Source organism: Leuciscus leuciscus (genome assembly GCF_965113295.1).
Source record: "Leuciscus leuciscus genome assembly, chromosome: 4".
Classification (NCBI taxonomy): domain Eukaryota; kingdom Metazoa; phylum Chordata; class Actinopteri; order Cypriniformes; family Leuciscidae; genus Leuciscus; species Leuciscus leuciscus.
Genome location: NC_138728.1, coordinates 9,986,911 through 10,008,807, shown reverse-complemented (window position 1 = coordinate 10,008,807; position 21,897 = coordinate 9,986,911). Strand labels below are relative to the sequence as shown.

The following is a 21,897-nucleotide window of genomic DNA, read 5'->3' as shown; positions in this document are numbered from 1 at the left end:
TTCTTTCCATTTGCCAAATTCATTTGTTATATTATTTTGTAATTCAAAGTGATATTATTGGACAATCTTTCAGAGATGATGTACTTTGCTCATTGGCAAAAAAAAGATGATTCAACAGGACTGTGACTGAACCTCTTACCAGTTCAGAACATCACTATTAAACAGAACAACCCAGTATTTAACAATTCACTGCACTTCAACTTATTTAAGATCATATATAGATGAACATGTGGAAAATGGATTACGATTCAAGCATGTGATCAGCTAAGAAAAAAAGGAAACCCCCCATTGTCTCCCTCATTCAATATAACTGCAAAAACAACAACAATGATTATTTTTCAGTTTATTTTATTATTGTTTGAACTATAAATTCAACAAATAAATATATTACTATTGCAATAATACTTCTCGTAAAATAAAAACAAGCATTTAATAATAATAATTCATGTTATTAATAGTATTAAAATAAAATAAATTGTAAATAATAATAAAATGTTAATTGTCATATTTAAAGTCATCCTGCAGACCCCTATGGAAGTTTGCTGATGCCCCCTATAGTGGGCCCTGACCCTTAAGAATCACTGTTCCTGGGGAAGGTAAAACACTTCCAAACAAAGTCAATAAGGTTATATATATATATATATATATATATATATATATATGCAAAAGCCTCTGTGTCATCTGAAATTTTCTTCTAGAATGATCATTTTTATAAAGCTTGTATATTTAAGTTAAGTAATTTCACTCAAATGACAATTAAATAGGTATGTCTGCTCCTCTTTACAATAACAAGTTATTTGTCGCCATCTGGTGGATGAATCAAGCATTACAGCATCAAACACACTAAATACACATAACAGCTACAAATGCATAATATGATGCCATTGCCAAATGTATAACTTTGGAACAGAAACCAATGTTTATTTACAAATATTATCTGAATAGCCTCTGTTTGTTGTTGTACACAAACCAGTTCATTTTATATATTATTAACACACTGTTTACTGTGCTCTTGGTTAGAACATAAACTACATTTAATATTATGCACAAAATTAAACTTAATAAAATATATATTTACAGCAAAACTATTTTTGTGTGTGAAATGAAGCTTCAGTAAGCGAGCAGTCAGTCATCAGTCAGTGTGTGTAGATACAGGCTTTGATGCTGAACACTGTAAAAAGTGAATAGTTGGATCAACTTAAAAAAATTACTTCAATTGGTAACACCTAAAGAAATTAAGTTTACTCAACTTAAATGATCACGTTTTATCGTGGAAAAATGTGATAATTACAGTGAATATAACCTGCAGTGTTTCTCTATCAATCTCCTTTAAGTTTAGAGAGACTTTCTCTCCACGCTGACATATGACTGACACGAGTCTGTCCTCAGTGAAGTGTCTCTTCACACTGGAGGAGGAGTCCCGCTCATCAGCGCTCACACTTTATTGATATATATGGAGAAAATAAAAATGCTGCTGTGTTATTTGTCAGTGATTGTGTTTGATGATTTCCTCTGTTGTGTCTAATAAGGGAACAGTGAGTGTCATTGGCAGCTGTGAGAGTCTCTCTCTCTTTAGGGGACTGACAGGAGCCAGTTTCTTCAGTGTGCTGTAGGGAGCAGAGGAGAAACAGAGTCAAACAAACAGTGTGACGAGCAGAAGAAGATGGAGGGATTTCTGACACTCGTTTTACTCTCCTCTATAGTCACTATAACCACATCTGGTAAGTGCAAAGATGTCAAATTTAACATATTTAAATAAGTAGTTTGTCATTAGACCACTACAAACTGAATAGAAGCCTTTGTAATATCTAGAAACTAAGATCTTGACACTAGATCATTGATAATCGATTACATTTTATAAATGATTTGAGATACAGGAAATCAATTTGTTATACGCTCATGCCCAGCTTTAGTTGTCCAGTTCGAAATATTTATATATATTTCTATTTACCAACTTTTTACATCTTATCTTGACTTTGCATGATTCGATCCCTTTCTCTCTTTCATGTATAGATTTCGAGACTGTTAGATTGGTTGGTGGTAACAGTCCCTGTGCTGGTAGAGTGGAGGTTCATCATGATGGTCAGTGGGGAACAGTGTGTGATTATAACTGGGATAAGACTGATGCTGCAGTGGTGTGTAGAGAGATAGGATGTGGAGAGGCTCTAAAGGCTGTGAGTAATGCTCGCTTTGGACGAGGATCAGGAACAATCTGGATGGCTGTTGTGGCCTGTAGAGGATCAGAGTCAACACTGAAGAACTGTAGATCAAGAGGATGGGGTGTTCATAAGTGTGGTCATCATGAAGATGCTGGAGTCAGATGCACAGGTGAGCGGCTCCATACATCACTCTGTTAATACATCACTGATCAGACTTTCATTGATAAACATAAGCATTTTAAAATAATTTAATGTAATTTGTTGTCAGAGCAAATCATACACATAAGCAGCTAATTGATAAGTAGCATATATTTTATTGTCTTAACAACTCAATTTTATCTATTTATAAAATCTGTTAATAATAGGACCAAACTAATAAAAATGTCCATATCATAATCATTGTGACAGATGGTCTTCTCTTTTGTGTAAATATATTCAGAAACAAACTACGGAATGTCAAGACTTGTGGACGGGTCTCACCTGTGTTCTGGGAGAGTGGAGATGCTTCTTGTAGGCGGCTGGGGTTCAGTGTGTGACGCTGCCTTTGACCAGCAGGATGCAGAGGTTGTGTGTAGAGAGCTGGACTGTGGGGCTCTTGTACAGGTGCTGGGAGAAGATGCTTTTGGAAAAGGAAATGGTCAGATTGGATCAAAAGAGATTCAGTGCAGAGGAAATGAAACACACATTCGACGCTGTCCATCATCAACCTCACAGAATATAAACTGCACCCATGACAATGACGTGGGACTGATATGTTCTGGTAAAATGTCAATGTTCAGCCTTTCAATAGAGAAATCAAATTGTTAACTAAAACTTAATTATTTGATTGGTTTCTTCTTGGTTTGATCAGTTTCAGTAAACTCAGTGTTCTTTGTCCAGGTTACACTGACCTCAGACTGGTCAACGGTCCTGACATCTGTTCTGGAAGAGTGGAGCTTCGGTTCCTCAATGAATGGGGCTCAGTGTGTGATGCATGCTGGGATATGAGAGCTGCCAGTGTCCTCTGTAGACAGCTGAATTGTGGGATTGCTGTGTCTGTTGTGGGATCAGACTGGTTTGGAGAGGGAAGTGGTGAAATCTGGGCTGATGTGTTTGATTGTGACGGGAATGAAACAAAACTCTCAGAATGTTCCGTCTCTTCATGGAGTCGAGCTGAATGTTCTCATAGACGAGATGTTGGAGTCGTCTGCTCTGGTGAGCAAATTCACACTGTGATAAAGTCATTGGTTTTAGATTAAAAAGTTGTATGCATTTTAGATAAATACTGAATGACTAATAAATACTCTCTCCAGAGAGTGAAGCTCATCTGAGGAACTGCAGCTCCACACAACAGCTGTCAATCAAACACTTTGGTGAGAAAATCATCATCTGGGCAGATTATTTAGTTGTTAATGATAAATAATGTTCATGTGCAAGCACTGTTTCTCTCTCTGAATATCAGGTCGCGGGTCCATCAGGCTGGTGGGTTCTGGGGGAGACTGTGCAGGGAGGCTGGAGGTTTTTCACAGCGGCTCATGGGGGACAGTGTGTGATGACTCCTGGGATATTAAAGATGCCCATGTGGTGTGCAGACAGCTGCAGTGTGGAGTGGCCCTCAGTAACCAGCAGGTACCAGCCTGGTTTGGTCCTGGTTCTGGACCCATATGGCTGGATGAGGTGGAGTGTGAGGGGAATGAGACGTCCCTGTGGAACTGCTCTTCTCCAGGCTGGGGGAAACATGACTGTCAACACAAGGAGGATGTAGGAGTCGTGTGCTCAGGTGAACAGTAAAGTAATGTGATTGATTTTGGATGCTGCTATACTTTTTAAATATTTTTGTATTGACCAAGCAGAATCATGTAGTACATAAGATTTATAATATATTATAAAAATATAATTAAGTATCTTTTCAGATGCTAATAGTGCTAGCATTAGCCTTGTTTTAACCAGTTATTTTGGTGAAATTTTAGGTTAAGCACAACTTAAACTCCAAACTATTTTGAATGCACATCCTTTTCCATCTAGAGTTTAAAGAGATCAGGTTAACTGAGGGCTGTGAAGGGAATGTGGAGGTTTTCTACAATGGATCCTGGGGTAATGTGTGCTGGAACCAGATGGAATTAGACACAGTGAGTCTGATCTGTCAAGAGCTGAACTGTGGAAGATCTGGTGTTGTGTCTGATTCTACATCAAGACTGGAATCAGCTCGTAACTGGCTGGATAAAGTGAAATGTCGACCACATGATACAAATCTGTGGCAGTGTCCATCTTCACCCTGGGGACAGAATGACTGTAACAATAATGAAGTGGCCAAAATCACCTGCTCAAGTGAGATTATGTTTAAATAATGTAAGATGGTCTCAGTAGTTATGTTTCTCACACAATGTTTGTATATAATGTGGTGAATAAACTGTTTATGAAACACTAAACTAATTTGATGGACAGAACCTAAAATGATTTATGAGGTTTAAATTATGTTTTCTCATGGACATGTTTCACTGAGAGAAGTTATGATTTTTGTGTCCTAATGTTCAGTTCTCTTAATATTTATTCTCAGAGGAGGAGAATCCTGAGTCTCCTCAGAGTCGTCTGACATGTTCTACCTCTCCATCTCCTCACCAGAGACAGTGTTCAAGTAAGATTTTTAATCTAAGACTGTTTTCCATTAAAATTTGCATTTAAAAATAATTTATTTGCATTTAAAAATCATAATCAAATTCATAAATGTAATCGACTAATCATACATTAGTTCAGTTTCAGTGTGTCTTGTTGTGAATGGTATCCTGAAGCTGGTCAGTGATGTTGCTGTGTGTGATTTAGATCATGTTCCTCTCAGACTGATTGGAGGTTTGGGCCGGTGCTCTGGGAGGCTGGAGGTGTATCATAACGCTGTGTGGGGTTCAGTCTGTGCTGATCTGTGGGACATCAGCGATGCTCAGGTGGTCTGCAGGCAGCTGGGTTGTGGAGCAGCACTGAGGGCTGATGGGAATTCAGTCTTTGGTGCTGGTGAAGGTGTTGTGTGGCTGAACAGAGTCGAGTGCAGAGGGAATGAGATTCACCTGTGGGACTGTCCTCTCTCCCTGAAGAACCACACTGACTGCTCCCACAAAGAGCATGCTGGACTCACCTGTGCAAGTCAGAGCAAAACACTGAGCAATATTAGTCATTTTCACATAATTTTAGTGCTAATAACTGTGTATTTGCATGATTTTTAATCTTTCTTTGTCTTTTTTGTCAGATTTGACAGATTTGTCAGTGTCCACTACTCCTGCCACAACAACATCAGCTTCTCCTCCAGTTTCTCAGACAGTGCGCTCAACATCAGTCACTCCTCCACAAACTCCTCCAGCGTCTCTCTCTGTGCTTGTGGTTGTACTGGGAGTTTTGCTCTTAGTGCCACTGCTTATACTGATTCAGCAGAACAGAGTGATGAGGAGAGGTAGGAGAGATCCAGAGACTGTCATATTGTGTGTTATTCAGTGTGTGATCAGTCATGTGTTGTGAACTGACAGCAGGTTTGTCTGTCTACACTCACAGCTCTCTCTAAGAGGAGACACAGGACGACGACTGAGGCCGTTTATGAGGAGATTCATCACAGACACAATCACTTCACTCAGAGAGGTGAGACATGAGCCGTGAAACTTATTTAATATGATTAATAAGAGAGTCTGTCAGACACTTGATGTTCATCTATTATTAGTCCTGTTAAACCTCCGGCTTTAAACCAGAGAATTCCTCACAGAAAACCACAGAGCTGCAGGTGCATGTTTATGTGTGTGTGTGTGTGTGTGTGTGTGTTTCTTCCTGTATGTATTTTTTGAGGGGTAATAAGGTGCGGTTCATATGTACGTGTGTGTGTGTGTATTTGTCTCTTCCTGTGTGTATTTCTGGAAGGCAGTGAGGAATGGGTTCATGTGAGGATACATGTGTGTTTGCTAATAGGCCTAACAAAAAACAAACAGAAAGAAACATAGAATTTCTGCCTCTAATGTTTTTTGATCCAATGGAAACGAGGATTCAGTCTGTTTGTGATGATGAACATGTTCCTGACTGTTTTTCTCTTCTTTAACAGGGAGTCTCATCTCTGAAGAACTGCATTCTGGGTATGAAGATGCTGATGAGCTTCTCTCAGGTTAGACAGCAGAAGCGCATATTCATTCCACTCAGAATAATTTTTCATTGAATTCAACCTAAATAAATACATGTAATTAACAAATTCTATTAAATATTTGACTAATGACTCAATACCCTTTAAACACTGTATATATTAAATATATTATTATATTATTAATATATTAACATTCTGTTCTCCATTTTAGCAAAAGAGTTCAAGACTGTATATTATGATGATGTCACCAACAACAGTGGCCTGAAAGGTCAGTGACCTTTTTAATTGATCACATGATTTATTTCCAGATGATTAATAACTTAATGGTCTCATGACCTGCAACAAGAACATATTTTGGCTTTTGTATCCAAACATATTCTGCGTTGATGCAGAAGAGATGAAGGAAATCACACAGGGATATTATGATGATGTCATCACTGATGGACTGAAACCAGATCGTGAGACAGGTGTCGTTCTTTTATTCTATAATAGCATATTGAAATACTTCAGTGTATTAAAGTTATTTAAGTATATTAATGGATAAAAAGTTTTGAATGTCATTAATGTTTGTGATGAATGTGTGATTTTGTAGAAGACACTCCTGAGAGCTATGATGACGTCATCACCAGTGGACAGAACTCTTATATCAAAAAAGGTTTTTTTTTTTTTTAAATATTCCTTTAAAATAAACCTCATAACTGATGATATTTTAAAATTACTGTCTTAATGTTTTTTGGCTTATATTTAACTTTTTGGGCTTATATTTGCACGTGTAGTTAACATTCTAGAGAATTATGATGATGTCATCATTAATGGACCGAGCTCGCAAATAGGTGGGTTGAACATTTTACATTTTATTATCACCCTTACATGTTTACATGAGTATTAGACATGAGTTTTGTGTAATCAATACACTTAAAGGGAAAAGGGATTCAGGGATTCAAATAAGATAAAGATGTGTCCCAATTCAGAGGCTGCATCCTTTGAAGGCCGAAGGTCAAAACGAGTGTTGTTAAATGGGACGGTCTACGGGGGATTGTTCTTGTCGCCTAGCAACTGTGACAGGGATGATGAGCGGCAGTAACGTTTGTACTGGACTTAGTTATATTAAGTTATATTAAACTGTCCGAAACCAAAACAGGATTCACAAATTGTCTAAATATGTTCACCATGGTCAATTTCTATATATAATAAAGAGTATAAACTATATATAATCACATCTTAGTAAGATATGTCAACATTTGAACCGCTTTTTATTTTTACATTGTATCGTTAGATATTTGAGTAAGCTGAAACCCAATACTTGCATTTAAAAGTGTAATTCTGCAATTTTTCTAAAAATAATCCTGTCGTCACCGGAGCGCAATGAATTCTGGGATAGGCAAGGCCACGGAGGATCCGTCTGTTGTAACCTTCATTTCACAGGAAACAAAGGCACATTTGGAGGCCGCATTTGAAGGAGGCTTTGAATTGGGACAGTCTTCGTCGCGCTACGGTGACGCAATCGGCCTTCATATGATGCAGCCTCTGAATTGGGACGCAGTTTAAGGGTTTTATATTCTTAAGTTTTTTATGTCATTCTTGATCAGAGGGAGTTCAGGAGGACTATGATGATGTGATGAGTGAAGATGTGAGAAACCTATTAGGTAAGTTTTTTGAGTTCATAGTTCTTCATTTAAAATATTAATCTGATTACAACATGAATTAAGATTTTGTTTTAATAACAGATTATGATGATGTGGAGGAGGAGGCAAAAAAAGAAGGAGGGCCATTCGGCTCAATGACCGCGCCGGTTCAAGAAATTTGAAAAGTTAAAAGTTTGAGTGAAATTGCAATTGATATATCAAAACTCAGGTTTTTATGCATTTAAATTTAAATGTATTATGCCTCTGTGAGATTTTGTATTGTTTATTATGGCCTTGTTAATAGCAGTAAAATAAACAACAGTGCCTTTTCTGCTAAATTACCAAATAAACTAAAATGTGATGTAACAGCCTCACCATGGTGGCAGCATGTACTGTACTGTGGAAAATGCTAAATAAAAAAATAAAAAATTAAATTGCATTTATTTAACATTAAGTAACTTTAACAATATCCCTGTTAATTAATTGATCTATATCAAATATTATTATTTTATGTGATCAGGCGTGTTTTAACCAATAAATAAATATGCATATACCTAGTCTGCTTGGCATTTTACTTTTAAATCCATTCTCAGGCTGTAGATGAATGTGAAATGTGAAGGCCAAGTATGGTAACCAATACTCTGAATTTTTCCTCTCCAATTTAGTGCACACACATTAGTAGTAATGAACAGCTGGTGGTGTTGGTCATAAATCAATGGCACCAGAATGTGTTGTTTATCCACATCTCGGTTCACACAAAACATTCACTGCCCTGTTTTATTATTATTATTATTATTATTATTATTATTATTGCTCTTGTTGTTTTGCTATGCTTTTGTAAACATTTAACGGATGTTTTTGGCCACGCTGCTTCTTTTTTTTTCAGTGTATTCAGCAAGAGCTTCAAGACGACATGTCAAGCCAGGGGCGGATCTAGAAAAATATTTATGGGGTGGCGAGAGGGGGGCAGGAATTTTTGAGGGGTGGCAACATATGGCAGACGTATATATTCTGAATTTAATCACAGTTAAATTGGCCATAACTTTTAATTCGTTGCTGCCAATAGGGATGGGTATCGTTCGGTATTACTACTCAATACTCCTTATCGATCCGGTACTTTAACGGTATCCTTATCGGTTCTTTTTGTTATATTAAAAAAAAGGGAAAAAAATTATTTAGAACACAATTAATATTGCTTTATATTTTGAAATGTAAAATAAATAAATTTCTATAGCAAAAGAAAAACCAATGCTTTAACAAAACAAATAAAACATGTAGGCTATGTTATGCAGAAGGGTGCAGGCTTTTGTGTTTAATATTCAGAAGACATAGGACACCAAAAACAAAGTACAAACACATGGTCAAAGAAAAAAAGTATACAATTAAACAAATATACAAATTATATATCCAGTGCTTTAATTTCAGTAATGTCTGACATTACTGTTCAGGAGTAATATGGGCTAAAAAGACATCTAATAAAGTCAGATTTAAAATAACACTGCATAGTTTATCATAGATAGATTAAAGCTTATATCATTCAAGAGCTGCGACTGATTTTCTCTTTGCCTTTTGTTGTTTGATTCACATTAATGGAGCAAACGTCAGCAGGTTTATTAGACTGCGGCCTCTTTAAGACCAAATGCATGTGGAGTACACATTAAAAAAAAAAAAAAAAAACCAAAAAATCACCTGCCTGTAACTTTCTAAAACACATAAAAACACATCTGAATAGCATAGCAACAATATAGTTTATATGGTGTAATAAAAAAATATATTTTTAGAATAAAAGAACAAAGCAGTAAATTCCACATATAGTAATATTATGCATACTTTATCCAGAAACAATGAGATTAAAATGTTACATTTATTAAAATAATTCATGAAAAAACTGTTCTACTTCTAGTTAGTTTTCTAAGTTACAAGTGTTTGAAGTGAAGCCTTGTTTCCCTTTCGTTGTCACGAATGGTTTCGCTTCCTCTCACCTTCGAGTATATAAAATGAGCCAATGGCAAAGAAATGCCATGGGTCTGCGGAATTTGCATAGCGTAACTCCGCCCCACCCTGGGGTTATATAAGGAAGTGCGCTGGTAACATGCAGATATGTTTTCGCTTCGGAGCCAAGTTGATGTACTTCACTCCACAGCCAATCCTGAGATTCATCTCTTCATTCGCTGTACAGTCCTCTGACTTGCCGCGGGTCTCATTCGGCGCTCCAGAGGAAGATGTGATGTCGATCGCTGCATCACAAGGTGGGCAAGAGTCCTTGGGAAGTGAGGATTCGGCTGTGCTGCCACCTTCGGGTGTGCCAGCATTGCCCGAGTCTGATCCCGAGATGACTGCCATGCTTTCCCGGGCAGCCACGGCCATCGGTCTTGAGTGGTCCCCGCCACCTGGTCCGGTGCGCTCGCGGCTGGACGATTGGTTTTTGGGTGCCGCCGCTGATCCTCGTCAGCGCCCGACCCCAATGCCTTTCTTCCCGGATGTGCATGAGGAGGTCACGAGGTCCTGGAAGGCACCATTGTCTTCCCGTGATCGCTCGGGGAGGACTGACCCAGGGCTCTTTGATGAGCTGCGTGCCGCCACCGACCTTGCTCTCCGAGCGACGAAGGTGACCGCACGCTCCCTGGATCAGGTGATGTCCACTTGCGTGGTCCAGGAGAGACATCTGTGGCTCAACCTGGCCGATATGCGTGAGGCCGAGCGAACCCGGTTCCTCGACACTCCCATATCCCAGGCTGGCCTCTTCGGCGGGGCGGTTGAGGACTTTGCCCAGCAGTTCTCGACCGCCCAGAAGCAGACTGAGGCTCTCAAACACATCCTGCCCCGACGGCCCGCTGCTGCCTCCACTCAGCCGTCGGCACAGGTGCCTCAGTCTGCTCGCCGCCGAGGGCGCCCTCCTATGGCTCCCGCCCCTCCTGCATGGCCCCAGCAGCAGCCTCCATCCGGGCCGCGTCGTGGAGGACGCCGCAGGAAGGCGCCACAGCCCTCTCCCGCCCCGTGCCCCGCTAAACGCCAGGCCAAGCGGCGCTCCTGAGACGGGCTGCTCAGAGATGGCGTTGAGTTCTTCCCAGGAGACCGTAGCAGGGCCGCTCCTTCCCCCGGTGGAGGGCCGGGGGAGAATCCTTGGTTTTCCCCACCCCGCTGCATGTCCCACGACGGGCAGCACCCTAATGTGGTTGAAGAAAGAACTCACTCTCCCATCTCTGAGCACACAGAGTGTGCGGATGTCAGTGCGCGCCGCTCGCGAGCCTCGCCACTTTCGTCCCCCTCTGTCGCCAGACCCCTGCCAGAGCACGCCCCCGTGGGACGCTGGTCCTCCCCTGGCCTCCTCTGACGGAATGACCGTGCCCCCGCACCGGGCCGCTATGCCACCCACGCCTGGGCCTGTCATTCCGCCTCGCTGCACCACTGAGGGTACGTCTGTGGTCCGCATGACCCCACTGGTACAGTTCCTGGAATCCTGGTTAGAGTTTCCCAGGTTGTTCCGCTGGGTCGCGAGGACCATCAGGCTCGGCTACGCAATTCAGTTCGCGCGGTCTCCTCCCCGCTTCAGGGGAGTCCGCTTCACTACGGTCGGCGGCAATGCCCCGGTTATGAGAGCGGAGGTCGCTACCTTACTGGCGAAGGGTGCGATCGAGACTGTCCCTCCAGCCGAAATGAAGTCCGGCTTCTACAGCCCCTACTTCATTGTACCGAAGAAATCCGGTGGGTTACGACCAATCCTCGACTTGCGCGTCTTGAACCGCTCCCTTCACAGGATGCCGTTCAAGATGCTCACGGCCAAACACATTTTCGAGTGCATACGGCCGCAGGATTGGTTTGCAGCGATCGACCTGAAGGACGCCTACTTCCATGTCTCCATTCTTCCTCGACACAGACCGTTTCTACGGTTTGCTTTCGAGGGGCAGGCATACCAGTACGTGGTTCTCCCTTTCGGGCTAGCCCTGTCTCCTCGCGTCTTCACGAAGGTTGTCGAGGCAGCCCTTGTTCCCCTTCGGGAACACGGGGTTCGCATCCTGAACTATCTCGACGACTGGCTGATCCTAGCTCACTCTCGAGACCAGGTTTGCGAACACAGGGACCTTGTGCTCCGGCACCTAGCTCGTCTGGGCCTTCGGGTCAACTGGGAGAAGAGCAAACTCTGCCCAGTGCAGAGGATCTCTTTTCTCGGTATGGAAATCGACTCGGTCGCCATGTGCGCGCAGCTTACGAGCGAGCGCGCGCAGTCACTGCTGACTTGTCTTCGTCAGTTCGAGGGCAAGAGTGCGGTCCCACTGAAACTTTTTCAGAGGCTCCTGGGGCATATGGCATCCGCAGCCGCAGTCACGCCGCTCGGATTGCTTCATATGAGACCACTTCAGCTTTGGCTTCGCAATCGAGTCCCGAGGTGGGCGTGGCATCACGGCACGCTCCGAGTCCCAGTGACTCCGACCTGCTGTCAGACCTTCACCCCGTGGTCGAACCTCAGTTTTCTTCGGGCCGGAGTGCCCTTGGAACGAGTTTCCAGGCATGTTGTTGTATCAACAGATGCCTCCACCACGGGCTGGGGCGCCATGTGCAATGGACATGCTGCCGCGGGCTCCTGGACAGGACCCCAGCGCCTCTTGCATGTCAATTGCCTCGAGTTGTTGGCTGTACGTCTTGCCCTGCACCGCTTCCGTGCGTTGCTCAGGGGTCAACACGTACTAGTCCGATCAGACAATACCGCGACTGTAGCGTACATCAACCGTCAAGGTGGTCTGAGCTCTCGCCGTATGTCACAACTCGCCCGCCACCTCCTCATATGGAGTCAGAAGCATCTGAGGTCGCTTCGTGCCATTTATATCCCAGGAGACCTGAACCAGGCGGCCGACGAGCTGTCTCGGCTTCGACCTCTCGCTGGAGATTGGCGACTCCATCCCCAGGCGGCCTGTTTTATTCCCTGACCGAGGGCACGCTCGGCACGGATGCACTGGCGCACAGCACTGGCGCACACCTCCGCAAGTATGCGTTTCCCCCAGTGAGCCTTCTTGCGCAGACCTTGCGCAAGATCAGGGAGGACGAGGAGCAGGTAATTCTGGTTGCCCCGTATTGGCCCAACCGCACCTGGTTCTCAGAACTAGTACTCCTCGCGACAGCACCTCCCTGGCCAATTCCTCTGAGGAAGGACCTGCTTTCTCAGGGACGGGGCACCTTATGGCACCCTCGTCCCGATGTAGGTTTGAGTACCCTACCACCTGCGGTGGTGGCTACCATCACTTCCGCTAGAGCATCGTCCACGAGACATGCCTATGCGTTGAAGTGGAACCTCTTCGTCAACTGGTGTTCTTCTAAAAATCTAGATCCCACGAAATGCCCCATCAGTGTCGTGCTTTACTACCTGCAAGAAGGGTAAGAGCGAAGGCTGTCTCCCTCCACCCTGAAAGTGTATGTTGCCGCCATTGCCGCACATCACGACGCAGTTGATGGTAAGTCTTTGGGAAAGCACGACCTGATCATCAGGTTTCTGAGAGGAGCGAGGAGACTGAATCCTCCTCGCCCTCCTCTCGTTCCCTCTTGGGACCTCTCAGTGGTTTTAACTGCCCTGCAGAGTGCTCCCTTTGAGCCTCTGCAATCAGTGGAGCTTAAGTTCCTGTCAATGAAGACAGCGCTCCTGGTTGCATTGGCCTCCATCAAGAGGGTAGGGGACCTGCAGGCATTTTCGGTTGACGATGCGTGCCTGGAATTCGGGCCGGCTAACTCTCACGTGATCCTGAGAACCCGGCCTGGATATGTGCCCAAGGTTCCTACCACACCCTTTCGAGACTAGGTAGTGAACCTGCAAGCGCTGCCCTCTGAGGAGGCAGACCCAGCCTTGGCACTGCTCTGTCCAGTACGCGCCCTCCGTGCTTACGTTGACAGAACGCAGTGTTTCAGGACCTCAGACCAGCTCTTTGTCTGTTATGGTGGGAAGCTGAAGGGAAAGGCTCTCTCCAAGCAAAGGTTGTCTCACTGGATAGTGGACGCCATTGCTTTGGCATACCAGCAGCAAGGTCGACCGTGCCCCCTTGGTGTGAAGGCTCACTCCACTCGGAGTGTGGCTTCTTCTTGGGCTCTAGCGCATGGCGCCTCGCTAACAGACATCTGCAGAGCTGCAGGCTGGGCGACACCAAACACATTCGCGAGATTCTATAATCTCCGAGTTGAGCCAGTTTCTTTTCATGTACTCGCTTCAACTAGCCGGTGCTAGATTCTGCTCAGGTGTCTTCGCTTGCTCGCCATTCCTCTCCACGGACGGGATACGTGCGATATTCTCCTCAGGTGAGCCTAATAAGCCCTGAGTTCCTCCAGCACTGTTGTCGTCAACGCCAGAGTTATGCCACCATCAGCTTTCGCGCTTGGCTAAGTGCCTCCATGTGCATGGTTCCCCCTTGGCGACCCACACATGTGTATTCCACTGTAAGCCTCTCTGAGCATGTGTCTTTCCCTTGGCAAGCCACCTTGCCACCCCTGGGGTTGAAATATTCCACCTGCGGCTGGACACCCCAGTGATTCTCCATATGCAGTTCCTTCGGGTCATATGTGTATTCTTAAGTCCCCCCCTTCGGGCTGGGCATGATTGCATATTTCCTCTGAGATTTCCTCTGTGTTAAGTAGGACTCCTTCGTCCGTGCTAGTCTCACGACAGGGAGCTCAGACTTACGCAGGGCACTGGAAGACAGTCGAGAGGTGGCGTGATTACACTGGGAACCCCATTCGTCGTCATCCGACGTAACTCGGAGTGACAACGAAAGGGAACGTCTCGGTTACGTATGTAACCCTCGTTCCCTGAGTAGGGAACGGAGACGTTACGTCTCCCTGCCACTTCCGCTGTACCGCTGGAACACCTGAGTTCAGTCTCGGCTCCTCAGCGAAGACAAATCTGCATGTTGCCAGCGCACTTCCTTATATACCCCCAGGGTGGGGCGGAGTTACGCTATGCAAATTCCGCAGACCCATGGCATTTCTTTGCCATTGGCTCGTTTTATATACTTGAAGGTGTTTGGATTTCTAAGCGAAACCCCATTCGTCGTCATCTGACGTAACGTCTCCGTTCCCTACTCAGGGAACGAGGGTTACATACGTAACCGAGACGATCTCGCACTCGTTTTCTATCCAACATGAACACATCATCCGTCAATCATAGCGCAATGACTGTCAAGTTCATCAGTTGGTGGCATTACAAAAACTTAATTACTTGTCATGTTTCAGTTCTTTCTGTATAGAACATACAGTATGAAATCCATTTTTTTATTATTATTATTCATTCAGCTGTGTGTGTGTGAGAATTCATGGTGCATTGGATAGTATGTGTACAAAATAATATCTAAATGTGAAGGAGTCATCAATACTTTATAGTAATGTACAAATGAAAAAAAAAACAGTAAGCGACAGAATTGCTGCAGTAAAGGCTTTATTAGCAATATAAAATTGCTGTCAGTGATCAACAAAATGAAACAAAAAAGACAAACATATATGGCGTTTGGTTTAAAGTGTGCAAAAATAAAACAAAATGACAGAAAAAAAAGGCAAAGAGAAAAAAGTCCTGTTCTAATCTATATGATCTTCAGCATTTGGCCACATGTTCTCGTCTACATCACATCATATGTTGTCTCTCGCTATACACTTTGGATAGAAACGCTTGGCATGCCTTATCCACCCCTGACAGTCTTCAGCTGAGATGTCTCTACAGCCAGCATCCATGGCATCCAGGAGGGACATTTGGTCATGTGACCGATGATCATAAACTTTCCACCTCCAAGCAGAAAGAAATTCCTCACTGAGGTTGAGGAAAGGAGAGTACGGAGGAAGAAAAAGGGAAATAATTCTTGGATGTGCTGTAAACCAGTTTGTGATTTCATATGAATGGTGGAATGCTACATTGTCCCCTGTAATCACAAATGTCCTCATGTTTCCTCCCACCTGTTCTGCTTCTGGCACCAGTTGTTGGTGGAGCTCATCTAAAAACAAAAGAAGGCACTCTGTGCTGTAGAGACCAATCTGGCTTTTCTGCAGGACCAAACCAGCACTTGAGATTGCAGCACACATTGTGATATTTGCTCCTCTCTGACCCGGCACATCAACGGTGGCCCTTTTCCCAATTCATTTTTTTTCACGTCTACGTGTTTTTGCCAGGTTAAACCCTGCCTCGTCAACATAAATTAATTAATGCAGTGTCTGATTAGCCTCCAACTCCATAATTCTCTGAAAGAAAAAGCAAACACAATTTTTACATAAATGCTTTTCACTATGTGGATATGTTTACTTGTAGAATAGCAAGGGAATAGTGAAAAATAGTCACTGTAGAATCAGACATGGTGTACAGACACTATACCTGGACGTATTGGTGCCAGAGTTCCTTGACCTGATGACTGTTTCTATCAAAGGGAACCGTGTACAACTGTTTCATTCGAATTCTGTGTTTGGATCGAAGTCTGAGTCCAAGCAATGGTAGCCAGGCTGATGCTTTCCACGTTCTGGAATACCAGGTTGTCCTCTACAATTCTGGTCTGAATTTCTCTGTTTTATTGCATTGTCAGCAATGACCCATTCTACAATGACATGTTCTTGCACTGAGAAGCTTTCTTCTTCCCCCAGAGAGAGGAAGTCATTGTGTCCTTTAGAGCAACAAAAATACAACATAGGTGGTCAGTATAGCAACTTGATAGCCCTCAACTTACCTGTTGGTTTGTTGAAAAATCCAGATAATGGAAGCAACGGTTGACCATCTGAGATTAGGCTGGACTCTTTCACCAGCCTCTCTCAATGATAGACCATACATGGTTTATCACATGGTCTATGATGGTGGCTCTTATTTCATCCGTGACAACAGCTCTTACTCTCCTTTGAACAGCAGCACGTATTCATCCACGACCATCTAGTCCTCTCCCTCTTCTAACTTGTCCTACTGAAAAAAATGAAAGTTGAATTTACTAAAAAATGTTATGGTAAGTGGTTCCACACAATTGATTTTAGCTACATTTAAACAAATGCATTAAGTTGAACTTATTACATTTTAGTTCAACTTAATGCATTTGTTTAAATGTAGCTAAAATCAATTGTGTGGAACCACTTACCATACATTTTTTTAGTAAATTCAACGAATAATTTTTTTCAGTGCATTTTATTTATTTTTTTGCTCCTCTGTGTTGTTCTGTGTTGCTTTGAACAAAACTAATCCAAAGAGTGCCTTTTTATTGTGTATGTCCATGGAATGGAAAGTCTTCAACATCTGGCTATGTCTCTGATTGAGATTGGAATCAGCTATTTCTTACTGTAATGATCAGTAATTTAAAAATGCTTATCAGCTGTTTTTTTATTATTTATTTTTTATTTGTTTCAGTACTTTTGAGCTGATATTGTTGCAGAAGTAGAGACTTTATACTGTATCTATGGTTTGGAACATTATGTCTTAATTTCTGGCATGCTGCGTTTAAGCATTTGTAAAAAAAAGACTAAAGATCCATGATTTTGGTATTGGTATTGGGTATGCTTATATGCTTATATGCTTATATGTAAAGAAAATGTAGGCATTCTAGAAATGTGTTAATTGACTGCATTTTGTGTGAACATGAATTGTGCTAATGGTATGATCACAAGAGACAGATGTTGTGCTAATTGTGTTTAGAGTTTTGAAAATGTGACTACAGATTGGACAAAAGGATGTCAGCAATTGAAAAAAACTGTAAACTCCAATATTTTTAATGCACATCCTTTTCAATCTAGAGTTTAAAGAGATCAGGTTAACTGAGGGCTGTGAAGGGAATGTGGAGGTTTTCTACAATGGATCCTGGGGAAATGTGTGTTACAACAAGATGGACAGAGACACGGCAAGTCTGATCTATCAAGAGCTGAACTGTGGAAGATCTGGCAGTGAACCCAGTTCTTCAGAGGGACTGAAGTCTCATTATTGGCTGGATAATCTTAAATGTCGACGTCATGATTCCACTCTATGGCAGTGTCCATCTTCACCCTGGGGACAGAATGACTGTGATAATGAAGTGGCCAAGATCACCTGCTCAGGTAAGAAGATATTTAACTGATTTAAGATAGTTTGAAGTTGTCATGTTTGTTTAATGATTATTTTATGTATTATTTATGATGTCTATTTGTAATATTCTGTTCAGTGATCTGAACCTTTAACGTTTTATTCTCAGTGGAGGAAAATTGTGAGCCCCTCAAAGTCGTCTTACATGTTCAAACTCACCATCTTCTCTTTTAACCCTGATTTTCCCTTAACATTACAAAATATTGAGCTTTCAACGTGGCTGTCTATTCTTCTTGTCTATTTTCAGAGGATACTCTAAAGCCTTTCCAACAGATTGTGGAAGCAAGAGAATGTTCCAAAATCTTCTTTTTTTTTTTTTTACAAATATCTTCAGTTGCGACTTTTAAAAAAAAAACTAAAGATAGACAAAGTTAGGAATGGACATAACAGAGATTGAAGACCTTTTACTAAATCCAATCTGCTTAAATGGATCAATATCAAGGACATATGACATCTTGTCTAGCAATTGCCTCTGCCTTGCCGGGACTGAAGGGTGTCTGGGAGAAGGACATTGGTCAAACCATTGAAGAGAATGACTGGGATGTTGTGATAACGTGTAACCTAAATGTACCTCCCTTGGGATCCATGAGCTCAATTTCAAATTCTTGAATAGGATATATCTTACACCAATGCGTATTAAGAAGATGTTTATCAACTCTACAGGCCTGTGCTTCAAGTGCAATAAAGATAAAAGTACATTCATGCATTGTTTTTGGTACTGTGACAAAATGTTGTCATACTGGAAGAAAGTACATAGTGTAATGGAAGATCTTCTTAGACTACACTTCGATATGACCCCAGCTTTGTATTAATTGAATCTTAATGTGAACACTCTGTTTAAAAAAGATGCAATACAGCTATTTGTTGTCCTGGTATACTCAGCTACAAAATGCACTTATAGTTACTTTGTTCTGCATCACAGGCTCCATCCCTTAAAATGTGGACATCACAGATCGCTACATGGTTACCACTTATAAAGCTCATCTATGACAAACATCAAAAATCTAAACTTCTGGTTGATATGATCTCCGCTTGGGGAATATATAAAGGAACTCCCTCAACATATCAGACCGCTTTTAATCTCTGCTAATTTCCTTTGATTTCCTATTTAAAGGATGCTCTAAATGAATGACATTGTTTATCTGTGGTTGTTGTTGTTTTATTATTATTATTATTATTATTTTTAGGTTTTGTACACCCTGTAACATGAAGAGAACTTTGTTATGAGACTGTTATTATTAGTTTTCTACTGTGTGCAAACAATAAAAATAAAATAAAATAAAACACCACATAGACACATAAACAACAATAAAAGCTTGATTTTCACAGGGGGACTTTTAAAAACAGGATGAGTCAAAATAATTGTAGGCAATTTTCTTTTCATTTTCGCTGCGTGTGTTTATAAGCTCAGCTCTGCTTTGCTTACCGGGAAAATTTCTGTTCCAAGCACAACCTTCTGACAGATAGGGGATTTACATTTTCATTCAGTCTGTCTGCGTTTTTTGTTTGTGAAACTCGAAACTCAGATCACATTTTTGTGATGAGAATGTGCATTCTCAAAATTCTGATAATAAGGTATCTAGAATTATTCATTGATCTCATAAAATGGCCTTTTCTCGAGGCAGTCAGTTTTCTTCAGAGATACATTCATAGAATTCATTCATAGAATTTCCCTCAGCACTCGGTTGTAAATTGTAAAATTTCTCATTCTGCATTTTTTTTTTTTTAAACAAAACGAAACCTAACGCTTGCTGTGTCTGTGTGAGACTGTTGCTTAATACTGGACAGTATTTAATGTGAGTTTCTCAAATCCTGGCAATAAAACACGGTTTTAATGATGATTACAATATTAAAATGTAATAATAAAAATAATAATAATAAAAAAAAAACATCAAATGAAAGTGAGCATGTAAACCTTTATCGACCCCCAGCTTGGGCCTGACCCTTTAGCTCGTCTTCCTAAAAAAAAACAATAAAAAAAAACTTAAAATCATACAATTCAATGACAGAATTCAGCCTTGATCAATGTCAGCTTCACCTGGGTCAAATGATGTCACTTCCTCTGAGTGATGCCCTTAAAGGCGTATTTCACACATTTTATGTAGAGTTTTATGTAAACGTGACAGAACTGACCAAAACATGGGGACAGTTGTAAAATAGAATTTATTTGTAGAATTTATATATAATTTCATGTTTTTGATCAGTTGATGTGAATGATAACAGCTTAAACTTGTTATTGATGGAGTTTTTTTTCCCTAAATAACCGTTTTTAGCATAACAAAACTATGAAAGCTGTAGCTCCAATTTGGCTGAGGACAAGGACATGGACAGGATTTGTAATTTTCAAAAGTGTTTTTAATAAAGAAAAAAATATCTGAGAACCTAATGAATGACATATTCCTTACAGAACAACTCACCGAAATCAACTATGAGCCAGTTTTAGAAATTTTTGGATGAAATACTTTTTTATTCACTGTAACAATTCAAGGACAGATAATGTACGTTTCTGGTAGAATGTCCCAAAAATTAAATCTGTTCATCATATAAAGCAATCCTATATCTCTTTAAAAGACTTTCTCAAATCATATGGATTCATTTTATGATGCCTTCTTAACCTTTTTGGATCTTTTAAATTTTGTTTACTTGGACTCTCAATAGAGGGACAAAAACATTGCACTACAAATAATTTCACTAAAGATATCTTAAAAAATATCTAGTTTGTGTTTCAAAAATGAAATGTCTTGTAAAGAATGACAACGACCTGAGGGTTAGATATGATAACAGAGTTTTCTGTGAAATTGTTTAGGTGTTTTGTTGTGAATGTTGTCCTGAAGCTGGTCAGTGATGTTGCTGTGTGTGATTTAGATCATGTTCCTCTCAGACTTGATACATTTTGGCTGTTTTGTGAACATGTTTCTGGTTCTGCCGTCCCTCCACAACAGGAAGTGTCCTTTCTGAAGAACAGCATTCTGGGTATGAAGATGCTGATAAGTTTCTGTCAGGTTAGAGGACTGAAATATAATGCATGTATCTGCATTTTATTTTTTATACATGATGTTGCATATATTATTTATTAATTTACTTATCAGAATCTGCGGTAGGAATCACGCCTGATTATTATAATGACGCCACCACCATTAAAAGCCCAACACATCGTGCTATAGTTTTATTTCTATAATTATTAATATTATCTGAAAATGCATGTGCATTTTATGTGATTTCATTAAATATGTGTAAATTTTCAACATCCATCCAAAACATGCATGCATTTTATTTTGTAATATTTTGTTGCAGATGACATATCAGAAACCTATGATTATGTCGTCATCATATACGACAGTTCTCCAATAATAAAGCAGATGTGTGTTTAAAATTAAAAAAATTTGAATGTAGCCTGATAAAGTATTTTTCTTTTCAAATTATTGTTATATAAAATAACTTTAGCAATTAATCGTTATAACATTATAATTCCTATATTATATATAATAGTGTACTTTAAAGCGCAGTGTGAGTTTTATTTATGAAAATAATGATTGACACATTTGTATCAGAGTATAATAATGTGAGTGAAGATGTGACAGACCTGTTAGGTAAGTTATTGTGTCCTGCTTTATCTCTCACTGAATAGGTCCCGTTTAATTTTAATAGCTAAATATTCTAATGAATTTAAAACATGAATGAGCTCAATGTGTTACTTTATAAACATAAATTGATACATTAATATTTTATTGTTTTTTAACAACAGACTATGATTATTTGGGGGAGGAGCCAAGAAAACAGGGAGGAGCTGTTTAAGTTCACATTGTTTTATTTTGCAGCTTTTATATGAGCAGAGTTTAATTGCTGCATATTATTAAGTTTTAGCTGCAATCCATCAATATTTTATGTTACACTTAGTTTTGAAATGTACCAGAACAATTATATTTAGCAAATTTTCTACATTTAAACTGAAAGAGAACTCATGTTGTTGCTATTACCTTC

At 40.9% G+C, this 21,897-nt stretch overlaps 3 protein-coding genes across 3 annotated transcripts in view; all 3 read left to right on the top strand.

The window, feature by feature from the left end:
- The window catches only part of LOC309496475 (scavenger receptor cysteine-rich type 1 protein M130-like), a 43,607-nt gene extending 35,499 nt beyond the window's left edge, over positions 1 to 8,108 (top strand). Inside the window, exons 4-18 of the mRNA XM_082166464.1 lie at positions 3,039 to 3,353; positions 3,452 to 3,511; positions 3,601 to 3,918; positions 4,164 to 4,466; positions 4,696 to 4,773; positions 4,959 to 5,273; positions 5,377 to 5,577; positions 5,676 to 5,759; positions 6,211 to 6,270; positions 6,458 to 6,514; positions 6,639 to 6,713; positions 6,839 to 6,901; positions 7,023 to 7,079; positions 7,836 to 7,892; positions 7,974 to 8,108. Of these exons, the coding sequence (XP_082022590.1) occupies positions 3,039 to 3,353; positions 3,452 to 3,511; positions 3,601 to 3,918; positions 4,164 to 4,466; positions 4,696 to 4,773; positions 4,959 to 5,273; positions 5,377 to 5,577; positions 5,676 to 5,759; positions 6,211 to 6,270; positions 6,458 to 6,514; positions 6,639 to 6,713; positions 6,839 to 6,901; positions 7,023 to 7,079; positions 7,836 to 7,892; positions 7,974 to 8,053 (2,123 nt within the window). The 3' untranslated portion in view covers positions 8,054 to 8,108. The remainder of the gene's footprint in view (positions 1 to 3,038; positions 3,354 to 3,451; positions 3,512 to 3,600; positions 3,919 to 4,163; positions 4,467 to 4,695; positions 4,774 to 4,958; positions 5,274 to 5,376; positions 5,578 to 5,675; positions 5,760 to 6,210; positions 6,271 to 6,457; positions 6,515 to 6,638; positions 6,714 to 6,838; positions 6,902 to 7,022; positions 7,080 to 7,835; positions 7,893 to 7,973) is intronic.
- Positions 2,482 to 21,897, top strand: part of LOC309496351 (scavenger receptor cysteine-rich type 1 protein M130-like) — a gene marked incomplete at its 3' end in the record, with an annotated part of 156,962 nt that continues 137,546 nt past the window's right edge. Inside the window, exon 1 of the mRNA XM_082166345.1 lies at positions 2,482 to 2,513. The remainder of the gene's footprint in view (positions 2,514 to 21,897) is intronic.
- LOC309496474 (scavenger receptor cysteine-rich type 1 protein M130-like) overlaps positions 11,210 to 21,897 on the top strand; it is a gene marked incomplete at its 5' end in the record, with an annotated part of 152,998 nt that continues 142,310 nt past the window's right edge. Inside the window, 2 exons of the mRNA XM_082166463.1 lie at positions 11,210 to 11,285; positions 17,595 to 17,891. Coding sequence (XP_082022589.1) covers positions 11,210 to 11,285; positions 17,595 to 17,891 — 373 coding nt within the window. The remainder of the gene's footprint in view (positions 11,286 to 17,594; positions 17,892 to 21,897) is intronic.